General features: G+C 40.8%; 1 protein-coding gene across 1 annotated transcript in view; it reads left to right on the top strand.

The window, feature by feature from the left end:
- VBP1 (VHL binding protein 1) overlaps positions 1–12,935 on the top strand; it is a 54,160-nt gene extending 41,225 nt beyond the window's left edge. The window contains exons 5-6 of the mRNA XM_069211693.1: positions 11,276–11,414; positions 12,514–12,935. Of these exons, the coding sequence (XP_069067794.1) occupies positions 11,276–11,414; positions 12,514–12,584 (210 nt within the window). The 3' untranslated portion in view covers positions 12,585–12,935. The remainder of the gene's footprint in view (positions 1–11,275; positions 11,415–12,513) is intronic.
- The last annotated feature ends 1,113 nt before the right edge of the window (positions 12,936–14,048 follow it).

The following is a 14,048-nucleotide window of genomic DNA, read 5'->3' as shown; positions in this document are numbered from 1 at the left end:
TCGCCCCTCTGAAAACTATGCTTGTCCACTTGCAACTTGAACCTATATAGGTAGAAGCAAACGGAAAAGGCCAACTGAGAAACAATCATCTGAATACGTCAGGACTAGCATTACTCTATATAAGAGCTGTGCTTCAAATGGATTGGTACAAAGTGGGTGCAGCCTTAGTGTGCCAAGTGAGATTTAAAGAGAGGTTGTACTTAAAGGAAATTAAGGTTTCATAGGGGCACTGCTGCAATCCAAGAAGAAGAAACTATAGGAATTCCGGCTCCCTCTATTCTAAAGAGAGGAACTCGTTCACACAGCAGTCATAACTACTCACTTTCGTTCCAATGCACAGGAAAGGATTAGCTCTATTTTAGAAGAGGACCTCCAGAAGGCCATCACAAATGTGAAGAATAAAGCCCCAGGACAGGATGGATTTAATGAGAATTTTCACAAGGCATCTATCTTGCAAGTGGTCCCTAAACTAACTGGGCTGCTCAATCATTCTGTTGAGGTAGGAAAGTGTGTCCTTCTATCAGAGAGGCCCCAATCTTTATGTTCAGAAACCCTAGTAAGATGTAGGGTTTACACTCTTAATACAAAGCGATAACATCCATGCTGATGAATGCTAAGTTGTTTACCAGAATTCTTGCCACCAGGCTTAAGAAAATCCTGCAGGTGTTGATCCATGCAGATCAGTGTGGATTTATAGCAGGTAGGCAGACACATTATTAAATGCACAATACATCTGGTGAAAAAGCTTCAACAAAAGAAAACCCTGACCCTACTTTTATCTCTGGACATGGCCTTCGACCGGGTAGATTGGAATTTACTAGCAACAGTCTTTTGGAGATCAGGTGCAGACCACCTTTGTGGCCATAGTGATGACAAATTAGTGCATGCTTACTGCAAGGAGCTTGCTCAGTGGCCATCTTGCATTCTTTGATCAGACACGCACTCAACAGGGGTGTCCACCATCCCCATCCTACTTGCCCTTAGCATAAAGCTTTTGTCTTGTCCCTTCTGCCATTCAGCAACTATACAGGAAAACAGGGAATATAAAAAAACATCTGTTCAGTGATGATGTGCTCCCAACTGCTGTGACCCCCACCTCTTTAATGTCCAGAGTACACCTACAAGATTTGAAAACAGTGATGAGAGAAAAAAATCTGAATAAGTCAGTTCCTTAATTTGTCCCTCAGCCCAGATGCAGAATTGACACTTGGAAATGCCCTTTCAGAGGGGCGAAATCTGGACTTTGAAATCACACTGGAGGTAGCAAATCTTTACAATGCAGACTATTTCCCATCCCCTTTTTGCAAACTCTTCTGGGAGAAATAAATGGACACCAATGCTTGTTGAGTGGGTGGCAAGACTTAATTTGATCAAAATGTATATCCTGCTGTTATACCTCTTTCAGGACATCTGGTTTTGTTACAGCTGAAGAAAATGATCTTTAATTTCATATGGAGCAGCTCCTGCCCCAGGCCTCCCCTTATGGTGCAACAAGAATTCCTTCTAGAGGGGGACTGGCACTCCCCAGTGTCCATATGCACTAAGAGGTGATGCAACTCCACGTTTTAGTGGAGTGATCAAAGCCTGGTATTCTGACAAAATATCGACTTGCAGAAATATCAAGGTTTTTAATATCGTGACACAAATATTGTGTTCAAAAATATCTTTGACAAGAATCTCTCTTTCAAGGTTCCAAATATCGTTTAAGTTTCTTTTTTTTTTCTTCAATATTTTAATTGTATGTTTTATATTGTTTGTGCAATTGTTATTGTTTTTAAATATATAGTTTGTAGTTTTAAGTTTCTTATATTTTTAATGTAATTGTAAAATAGTAATTTATATAGATGTAGGGTATATGGTGGGAAGTTAATTAAGTATAATAAAGTTATATATTTAACGAGTTATTTATTTGATTATTAAGTATGTAAATTAAGTAAATATTTTGGTATGTTATATTTTATGTATCGGTTGTTGGGTTTGTAGAGGTATAGGGTGGGAAGTTGAATAATTATTGCGAAATGTATGTAAATTATGTAATTTGTATATATTTTTAATTTATATAAGGGTTGGGTTGATGGATTTGTAGGAGTATAGGGTGGAAAGTTGAATCATTTATTAATGATAATGTAAATTGTGTAATTAACTTTTTTATTTACATTATAGGTACGGGTTGGGTTTGTAGATGTATAGGGTGGGGAGTTCAAATAATTGATTAATTATACATTATTTGTTAATATGTAAAAATGTTATAATTTTTTATTTAGTTATGTCAAATGTGCGACTGTAGTGTGGAAATGTAACTCAAGAATTAAAAAAAAAAAATTCTTATACTAATTTTTCAAAAATTATAATCTTAATTGTTTTTTAATGTATATATTTAATTTTGTTAATTTTATTAAATGAATACTTGTATTAAAATAAGGTATGGGTTTGGAGTGACACACTTTCCCTACTGTTGCACAGACTAGAGTGGGATTAGTACATTTTACCCCTCCTGAGTCCTGAGATTTCTCTACTGTTGTTGCACTGACTGGAGTGGGAGCAGTAAATGTTATACCCCCTGAATCCAACACTTTCTCAACTGTTGAGCCAACTGGAGTGGGAATATTTAATTTTTTCCCCTCCTGCGTCCAACTCTTTCCTTACTTTTGCAACATCTGGAATGGGAACAATACATTTTACTCCTCCTGTGTCCAGTGCTTTCCCTACTGTTGCACACATGGGAGTGGGAATATGTGTATTACTTATAGTTTTGTGTATATTTTTAAATATCTATTATGTTTGTGTTTTTTTTTTTTTAATTATATTTTTTAATTACCAATGTTTGTTATATATGTGTCATATATATATATATAATCTATGTATATATGTTTGGTGGCATGTGTAGCTGCAGATACACATGCTATGCATTATCCTGCCATCTATTGTTGGGCTCGGAGTGTTACAAGTTGTTTTTCTTCAAAGAAGTCTTTTCGAGTCACGAGACCGAGGGACTCCTCTTTCGGCTCCATTGCGCATGGGTGTCAACTCCATCTTAGATTGTTTTCTCTGCCATCGGGTTCGGACGTTTTCCTCTTTGCTCCGTATTTCGAATCGGGGAAGTAGGCTAATTATCGAAAATTCGACTGTATTGTTCTCGCTCGGTACCGGGTTAGTGTTATCGTATCGGCACCGATCGCAGAAGCGCTCCGGCAGCCCTTCGGGGCTTCCGCTCGTCAGCAGAGCCTGGTCGGCCCAAACGCATCCATCGATGAAGACTAGTGGATCGGACCCCCTTCCGCTTCTGTCCGAAGTGCCACTCGAAGTATCCTTATACAGACCAACACCTGGTCTGTAATCTGTGTTTATCACCAGAACACAGGGAAGATACTTGTGAGGCCTGTCGAGCGTTTCAGTTAAAGACCCTTCATGATCGACGAGCGAGAAGACTACAAATGGCGTCGACACCGAGAGAACAACTCGACGCCGAGGAGGAGGAAAGAATTTCCATCCTAGGGACGGACTCTGACGTTTCCGAAAGTGAGCGAACCACGACGATGCAGAAAACAGTGAGTAAAACTGCCCCGCCAAAACTCACACAAAGATTGTTAAGGCCAAAGGGATGCCACCGCCAGCAGGCCATGGCTTAACCCATCGAAAAGAAGGTGACCAAACATCGGCACCGAAAAAGGCCAGAGATTTGCCGAAGACTTCTGACTCCGGTCGAGATTCCGGCACCGAACGATCTCGACACAGAGTTCGACTCACCCAAGGTGAGAAAAATAACGTCGGAACCGAGAGACTTTATCGGAAACATCGGTACCGAAAAAAGCGGCTTTGGAGCCGAAAAGAAGCTCTTACACAGAAGAGCAAGGACTTTCCAGCCAAATGCATGAAAAACACAGATTTGAGCAGGAAATAGGTATGGTTGAGCCAGACCATACGCAAAGGAGGTTGCATATACAGAAAGAGACTGGTAAAATACAAACTCTTCCTCCAATTAAAACTAAAAGAAAACTGGCATTTCAAGAGTCCGAAATGCAGCCAAAGGCGAAGGTGGCCAAAGAAAAAACACCAAGTTTTTCGCCACAACCTTCCCCACTACACTCACCACAGTTGTCTCCGGTGGGAACACCTCCTGTGCAGTCACCTACGCATACAATGATGACGCAGGATGATCCTGATGCATGGGACTTGTATGATGCACCAGTATCAGACAACAGTCCGGACTGTTACCCAACAAAGCCGTCCCCTCCAGAGGACAGTACTGCATATACGCAGGTACTATCAAAGGCAGCTACGTTCCACAATGTAGCAATGCACTCTGAGCCAATAGAGGATGATTTCCTGTTCAACACCTTGGCATCCACCCACACTTCCTACCAGAGTCTGCCAATGCTCCCGGGCATGCTCAAACATGCAAAACAGGTATTCCAGGAGCCAGTTAAAGGAAGGCCTATCACGCCTAGGGTGGAGGAAAAAATACAAGCCTCCCCCAACGGATCCTGGGTTTATAACACAGCAACTTACACCAGACTTGGTGGTTGTAGGAGCAGCAAGAAAGAGGGCAAACTCTCAATCGTCAGGAGACGCTCCACCGCCTGACAAAGAGAGTAGGAAGTTTGACGCAGCGGGCAAACGAGTGGCAGCACAGGCAGCCAATCAATGGCGGATCGCAAACTCACAAGCCCTACTTGCTCGCTACGACAGGGCACACTGGGACGAGATGCAACACATTATACAACACTTGCCCAAAGAACACCAGAAACGTGCCCAACAGGTTGTGGAAGAAGGGCAAGCAATATCCAACAACCAAATAAGGTCTGCATTAGACTCTGCAGACACGGCAGCACGAACAGTCAACACTGCGGTAACCATTCGCAGGCATGCATGGTTACGAAGCTCTGTATTCAAGCCAGAAATCCAACAAGCAGTCTTGAACATGCCTTTTAACCAGGAACAATTGTTTGGGCCGGAAGTGGACACAGCAATTGAAAAATTAAAGAAGGACACGGCCAAAGCCATGGGCGCGCTCTACTCCCCACAGGGCAGAGGCACATTTAGAAAGCCACAATTTAGAGGGGGGTTTCGAATGCAAACACCAGAGCCTTCCACCTCGCAAACCAGACCCACCCATCAGGCACAATGCCAGAGGGGAGGGTTTCGTGGCTCATATAGAGGTGGACAATTCCCAAGAGGAAGGGGAAAGTTCCAAACACCTAAAACAAGCCAAACCAAACAGTGACTTCGATGTCACAAAACCCCAACACTTAACACCAGTGGGGGGGGGGGGGGGTGGAGGAGACTTACCGCATACTATCAAAACTGTACACACATTACTACGGACGCATGGGTCCTAGCCATTATCCAACATGGTTATTGCATAGAATTCACAAAGTTCCTGCCAAATGGGCCCCCAAGGGCACACAATATGTCCAAACAACACTTGGACCTATTACAAATAGAGGTCCAAGCATTATTACAAACACAAGCAATAGAGTTAGTACCCAACCATCAGAAAGGAACCGGCGTCTACTCACTATATTTCCTAATTCCAAAGAAGGACAAGACGTTACAACCTATTTTAGACCTCGGAACACCGAATCACTTCAAGTCGGATCACTTCCTCATGGTAACACTTCAAGACGTGGTTCCCTTACTAAAAAAGGAGGACTACATGTCAACATTAGATCTCAAGGATGCCTACTTTCACATACCCATCCATCCTTCTCACAGAAAATACTTAAGGTTTGTAATACACGGCGTACACTATCAATTCAAAGTGTTACCGTTCGGGATAACAACAGCCCCAAGGGTATTCACAAAATGCCTTGCAGTAGCAGCCGCTCACATAAGGAGACAGCACATGCACGGATTCCCATACTTAGACGACTGGCTAATATAAACCAATACTCAACAACAGTGTCTTCTTCACACGCAATACGTTATAGAAACTCTGCACAAACTAGGGTTTTCTATAAATTACCAGAAATCACATCTGCAGCCATTCCAAATACAACAATACTTGGGAGCAACACTCAACACACACAAAGCGATTGCCACTCCAAGTCCACAAAGGGTCCAAGCGTTCCAAAATATAACATCAAGCATACAGCCAAACCAACACTACCCAGTAAGGTTTGTAATGAAACTTCTAGGCATGATGTCTTCATGCATAGCTATTGTCCCAAACTCAAGATTACACATGCGGCCCTTACAACAGTGCCTAGCAAAACAATGGACACAAGCACAGGGTCAACTCCAAGATCTAGTGTTTATAGACCGCCAGACACACTTATCTCTTCAATGGTGGAACCCTATAAATTTAAACCAAGGGCGGCCATTCCAGGACCCAGTGCCTCAAGATGTGATCACAACAGATGCTTCCATGATGGGGTGGGGAGCACACCTCAACAAGCACAGCATACAGGGACAATGGGACAATCAACAAAAACAACTCCACATAAATCATTTAGAACTGTTGGCAGTGTTTCTAGCATTAAAAGCATTTCATCCACTAATAGCCCACAAACACACTCTTGTCAAAACAGACAACATGACAACAATGTATTATCTCAACAAACAAGGAGGGACACACTCGTCACAACTGTGTCTCTTACCACAAAAAATTTGGCTTTGGGCAATTCACAATCACATTCGCCTAATAGCACAATACATCCCAGGCATTCAGAACAGTTAGCCGACAATCTCAGTCGAGATCACCAGCAAACTCACGAATGGGAAATTCATCCCCAGATCCTACAGGATCACTTCCTCTGCTGGGAAACACCAAACATAGACCTATTTGCAACAAAAGAAAACGCAAAATGCCAAAACTTCGTGTCCAAGTACCCACACCCTCAATCCAAGGGCAATGCACTATGGATCAGTTGGTCAGGGATATTTTGCTTACGCTTTTCCCCCTCTCCCACTTATTCCTTATCTGGTCAACAAACTAAGTCAAAACAAACTCAAACTAATACTCATAGCACCAACCTGGGCTCACCAACCGTGGTACACAACACTGTTGGATTTATCAGTAGTACCTCACATCAAGTTACCAAACATACCAGATCTGTTAACACAACACAAACAACAGATCAGACACCCAAATCCAGCATCGCTCAATCTAGCAATCTGGCTCCTGAAGTCTTAGAATTCGGACATTTAAACCTTACACAAGAGTGTATGGAGGTCATTAAACAAGCTAGAAAACCTACAACGAGACATTGTTACGCAAACAAATGTAAAAGATTTGTTTACTACTGCCACACTAATCCGATTCAACCACTACATGCCTCCACAAAGGATATTGTAAGCTATTTATTACACTTACAAAAGTCTAATCTAGCATTCTCTTCCATTAAAATACATCTCACTGCAATATCTGCCTATCTGCAGATTACACATACAACATCGCTTTTTAGAATCCCAGTAATCAAAGCATTTATGGAGGGACTAAAAAGAATCATACCCCCAAGGACACCACCAGTACCTTCGTGGAACCTTAATATTGTATTAACACGACTCATGGGACCACCATTTGAACCCATGCACTCTTGTGAGATGCAATACTTAGCTATTCGGAAGGCTACTTTCCAAGTTATCACATCACTTAGAAGAGTAAGTGAGATACAAGCATTTACTATTCAAGAACCCTTTATACAAATAAATAAACATAATGTGGTTCTCCGTACAAATCCCAAATTCTTACCAAAGGTCATATCACCATTCCACCTAAACCAAACAGTGGAACTCCCAGTATTCTTTCTGCAACCAGACTCAGTAGCAGAAAGAGCCTTACATACATTAGACATAAAGAGAGCACTAATGTATTACATTGACAGAACGAAACAATTTCGTAAAACAAAACAATTGTTTGTAGCCTTCCAAAAACCTCATGCAGGTAATCCTATATCCAAACAAGGCATCGCCAGATGGATAGTTAAATGTATTCAAACTTGCTATATTAAAGCAAAAAGAGATCTACCTATTACACCAAGAGCACATTCCACTAGAAAGAAAGGTGCCACAATGGCATTTCTTGGGAATATACCTATGATGGAAATTTTGTAAGGCAGCCAACTGGTCTACGCCTCATACATTCACTAAGCATTACTGTGTAGATGTGTTAGCAACGCAACAAGCCACAGTAGGACAGGCTGTATTAAGAACATTATTTCAGACAACTTCAACTCCTACAGGCTAAGCCACCGCATTTTGGGGAGATTACTGCTTATTAGTCTATGCACAGCATGTGTATCTGCAGCTACATATGCCACCGAACGGAAAATGTCACTTACCCAGTGTACATCTGTTCGTGGCATGAGACGCTGCAGATTCACATGCGCCCTCCCACCTCCCCGGGAGCCTGTAGCCGTTATTAGTTGAATGAAAATTGTAAATTTGTAAATAACTATTCTTTTAATACACATTATGTACATACATACCTACTCCATTGCATGGGCACATCTAGTATACTCACAACTCCTACCTCACCCTCTGCGGGGAAAACCATCTAAGATGGAGTCGACGCCCATGCGCAATGGAGCCGAAAGGGAGGCGTCCCTCGGTCTCGTGACTCGAAAAGACTTCTTCGAAGAAAAACAACTTGTAACACTCCGAGCCCAACACTAGATGGCAGGATAATGCACAGCATGTGAATCTACAGCGTCTCATGCCACGAACAGATGTACACTGGGTAAGTGACATTTTCCATATATATATATATATATATATATATATATATATATATATTAGTAAAATGTTTTTTATACTGTTTACTTTATTTGTAATTTATCTTAATTTTTTTAGTTTAAGCTTTTTAATTGTGTATATGTATATACATAGTTGTATATACTTGTCAATTTAAAAAATAGTAAATTAAAATATGAATTAAAATTGTTTTAATAGTTTTACATTATGTAAACATATACATACATATATATTTAAATTTGAATATATTTAATTCACAATATATTACTCTTACATGTTAAAATATTAAATGTTTAACTATATATGTTAAACATTTTTTTTTCCAATAGTTGTCATTTCAGTTATGTATATGAAAATGATATTTTTGTGCCAATATTTCTGACACAATATTTTTGTATCACAATATTTTACGGTTTCAATATTTTGCCAGCGAACCATCCAAACCTTAGCGATTGGTTTAAGTAATGTTGGACCGCTGTTGCAGCCCCTGTCAGTCCCTCTAATAAATATCTTGGCACTACTGTGTGACTTGCCCCTTTGGGGGCTTACAACCCTACCATCTCCCCAACCTCTGATCTATTTATATAATGACTTCATGGGGGCCATGCGGCTTGGCCCTTTCTCACAGATGTATCAAAGACTAATGTAGTATGAAAACTGACTTGTTTAGAGTGGAAAATCGTTTTTATGGTGCAAATTGGACTATTCCCTGGAAGAAGCATCAAGGCTCTATATCCAGTTGCAGCACTGGATACTTCACCCTTGCATGAAGCACATATCTACATACCAGCTTGAATCACTGATTGCCCAATTAGTTGGTTCCACTGGACTAATTTGTAAACTCTACACGCCACAAAGTGATTGCATCATTACTCAAGTGGTCATATATGAAACTGTGGGAGAGAACATTGAATAGGCCTAATGATAAAAGAATGGGAGTGGCTTCAAGTGGATTACCTAGTATGTCATATGGTGTGAAAAATCGGTAAGAATAATACAAAATTCTTAACTGGCAGTGTACCCCAAGACCATTACTCCACATCTACATAGCTATTGATCCAGTTTGCTAGAATGCCCCAGAAATGCACCCTTTTTTTGGGGGGGGGAGCGAGCAAGACCCTTCAGAGTACTGGTATACCACTTGCCCTTAAACATGGGACTTAAACTGTTGAGCTTATGTCCTCTAGAATACAGGTGTGTACATGGATCCAAGTGACAATTACTATGACACTGTGAGTGATGCAAAGCTTACCACTGCACAGAAAACTGAGCCACCACCAGTTATACAGTGGCACCAAAGAGACTGAAACATCTTTACAATGGAACGGTTAATCAGCAACACTGATGGAACACATTCAAGGAGCAGCCTCTGCCAAATCTCAGAATGCATATATTTGTCTAAAGGGTTTATGAGCACAGTTTGCCTGCCCAAGTGGAGGACAGTGAGACTTTCAGTGAATCAGTAGAAGTCATTCCGTATACATACACAAATATAATGTCCGGTATCATGAAATCTTCACAAGTGGATTTTTTATTTTTTTTTATTCTAATCCTCCCGTTCTTTCACGCTGAACTTATTGAATGTCTTACCTTGGTCAGGTTAGGGGTTTAGATGTGATACCCTGAGCTTGCTAAAACAAACCAACATTTACTGATGATATAGGTAGACTAAGGGCCTCACTGCGACTTTGGCAGTGGGACCAGCCGACTGCCAAAGTCGGCGGCCCCCACACCCAGTCGTATTATGATGTTTCCACCGGGCTGACCGGCAGAAACATTGTATTGCGATGTTTTTGCCGGTCAGCCTGATGGAAAAAGTGCCACAGCACTGGCCTCTGCTCCCCTTAAGGGAGCCGAGGCCAATACGATCGCAAAGCAGCACCCTCCAAATGCACACTGTCTGCAGCACAGAAAGTGTGCATTCTGAGGGTGCTGGTAGGGGGGCCTCTGCACTGCCCATGCCATGGGCATGGCAGGGGCCCTCCTGTGGCCCCAGCTCTGGCTTTTCCATCAGCCTTTCCATGGTGGTTAAACCACCATGGAAAGGCTGGTGGTAAGTGGGCTAGTGATCTTGACGGCTGTGCCGCCATGGGTACCCCTGTGGATGACTCGGACTCCTGCCAGCCAATTGGGATCTGTGATCCCGGCGGTCCAACTGTCAGTGGTGTAATCTGGCTGTTGGACCACCTGAAGTGCGGCAGTCCGACTGCCACCACAAGTTTGGCGGTTGCAAGACTGCCAAACTCGTAATAAGGCCGTTAGTCTCTCTATTGTAAAGTTCTTGTTGGCCCAATACACAGTTCCTACGAGTTTAGTAGGGCTGTGTAACACATTAGTTTTATGAACTCAGAGTGCAAGTCTTTAGATGTTTAGATTTCTCAAACATCCATTCCAGTGTAACCTATTTTACATTTATTGTATAATATACTATGCATGAGCTTTATTACAAGTGCAATCCTCTTGTGAGTGCATGAGAATGACACTGACCTGAGTCAAGACCATGTTTAGATTAGCTAGTTTATCCCAACCATTTCTTTTTTTCTTCTTTTTACTTTTACACCTATTGTGTGTTTTATCCAAGGCAAATGTGATGCTAGAATACGATATAGATGACGCTCAAACTCTGTTAGAGAAGAATTTATCAACAGCCACGAGAAACCTGGATTCAGCAGAAGAGGATCTGGATTTTCTTAGAGATCAGTTCACTACAACAGAAGTCAGTATCCTTTGTTGTAAAGCAGCTGTTATTTGCTTCTGATTCTACCAGTGTTCATTGATATAATCATTAGCGTAATTTAAAGATACTTTGAGTTACAATTTATGTAAGATGATTATCACTCTTAGCTGCTTACACTAGGAAAAATTGTAGCTGAATCACAACAGTAATTGATAACCATAAATGCTTTTTTCTCTTTTCTTTTACGTTGTAGTCACCTGTGATATTTGCAGGATTCATAATGGCAGAAAGCCTAACGTTGTGTGAGGTTACCAGTGGTGCTAAAAATGTATTTAATTGGCAATGAATTTAAAAGTAAATTCTCATTCTAATTTAAGACCGTTTTTTTTTCTTCATCGCCTTAATCAATGTTCCATTGCAGTTTAGTTTTTGGTTAAAAAGCAACAGAAGGCTTATCACACTTAGATTTCATTAAATGGATGCTTCAGCATGTCAACGTCCTTGTCTGAACTTACCCAGAATTATTGCAGAGAACTAGAGTACAAGCCTTCTTTATTGAAGGGAGATTAAAAGCTTTAAAAAAGCATTCCCAAGGGCAAACTACAGGCTTGTCCGCCCCATGGTGGGGAGAAAAGTTTGGGTGGGGCTAGCAGAGCATTGGATGAGTTGAGGAAGGGTTTATTTATAGTCCCATGTAACTGTCCATGAAATGCTCAAAAAAGTCAGTTGATTATGTTGAGGTTTTTTTCCAGGTGTAAAGAGTTCTACTTTTTAAAATGTTTCAGATGCATCTGCTGGCTAAGAATGACGTGCACATGTGGCAGAGATGCATGCTAAAAGCAAACTGTGGTAGTATGTGCAGTATAAACTCAACCTTTGATTCACTCCTAATTGAAACTTAATTCCTCAACCTAAACGAAAAGCCACTGCAGTACAAGGTAACTAGAATCTTTCCTTTTCAGGTCATCTTAATACCTGCAGTTTTGCTTGTTTGATTGCAGATATTCATGGGTATTGGAAGGTAACATGAGCACACAATCTTTATTGTGCAACAAGGTACAAATGTTTTATGCAAACATTATAGTAAATCATGTATTTGTTTTTTGGAGAGATTTTGTTTTCCTTAAATGATTTTCTTCCAGATATGGCCAGAGTTTATAATTGGGATGTAAAGAGAAGAAATAAGGAAGACCCCACAAAGAGCAAAGCATAGTTGTGTCCGATTTTAAGTACTGTTCCAATGTACAAGACACCTTTTTTATTTTAAATTAATTACCAATACTCCCTGAATTTATTCAATTTGAAGAGAATTGTAAAATATAAAGTAAAAAAATGGCAAATTACTGATCACTGTTTTATTTATTTGTTTACTTCATGAAACAAGAATAAATTTGAAAGCAAGATATCTGAGATCTTGTTCAGAAAAGATCTTTAAATATTCGGCCTGCTCAATCTCTTTGTACAAAACGTTTGTTCGAAATGTGATGTGCATTTTTGAAAACTTAGAACATGTATGTTGTAGGTGGGTATTGTAATTAAATAAATGCTTTCATTTTTTACCATTTTTGTGTGTTTCTGGCTTAATGCATTTTAAAAACTAATTTTTGGTTAATGTGACAACATGGATCTTCTCGCCTTGCATGAGCTGCCCTTTTGTGTAGTCTAGTCTTGTCATAGTTGGACTCTTGCTCTGGGAAAGACTGCTGGCTTAAGGATGACACTACTTGTGCTTGTAGGCGACTATGCCAGTCCTACAACAAGTTGCAACTGTCGTCCCAACCCTTCTGGCTCACAATCAGCACGTCACCAAAAACTCAAACAGTAAAAGTTGATTTGTTGCAGCCTTTATGCATGGACCCAAGAGTGTGACATCTCAGGGAGTGTCGTGGTTAAACAGAGTTTACCCCTTTCTCACATGAACAACATGTCTCAATCAAACACAGGCAATGAAGAAGATGCAGTAAGGTTTCAATAGGTTTTATTTAACAAAACTGCAATCTGCGATAAGTTGCATGGGCTGCAATGATTAGGATAATGAACAGTGCAAGAAACAGAATGGTAAAGACAAGAGTTATTAATACAAAGACCTCCACCATCTTGCAATGACATGAAATGACACAAAGTGTAATATGTCCTAATACTCTAATGAGGTGAACCTAACCTGAAAGAGAGCTAGGTGTGATAAACCTAATCTGCCAATGCCATGTCCATGATAAGTGCCCACCAACTCTAGTTACCTTGGAATGAGGTCTCTAGCTCAGACTTGGTAGGGACACGAAGACTGGTTCAGCGTCAAGGCCACATTCAGCATCAGTAGCAGCGATGGCATCCAGTTGAAATCCCTCTCACTATCTGTTCAAGTGAGGAATACTTATACAGATCTGCTTGGACCCCTGACGGAGGTCTGTTCCCAAACAATAGATAAGACCTGCTTGGGATGGTAATTTATATAAACAATTCCCTCAAACGTGAAGAGGGAAAGTACATAATGTGAGCACCTACAGTTTATCTTTGTCGCTTGATATTGACGCCTTAGCGCGGTGGCACTGATAACGCAAAAGTAAAACATGGGCCTAACCAAAAACAAGGCAACCATCTTAAAAGATTTAATTAAATAAATGCGCTAAAACAGAGCAAGCTAAGTAGGGTAAGAGTCATTGGGTGACGGGGGCACGAG

This window comes from Pleurodeles waltl, chromosome 2_1 (genome assembly GCF_031143425.1).
Source record: "Pleurodeles waltl isolate 20211129_DDA chromosome 2_1, aPleWal1.hap1.20221129, whole genome shotgun sequence".
NCBI lineage: Eukaryota > Metazoa > Chordata > Amphibia > Caudata > Salamandridae > Pleurodeles > Pleurodeles waltl.
This window is presented reverse-complemented; position numbering and strand designations above follow the sequence as displayed.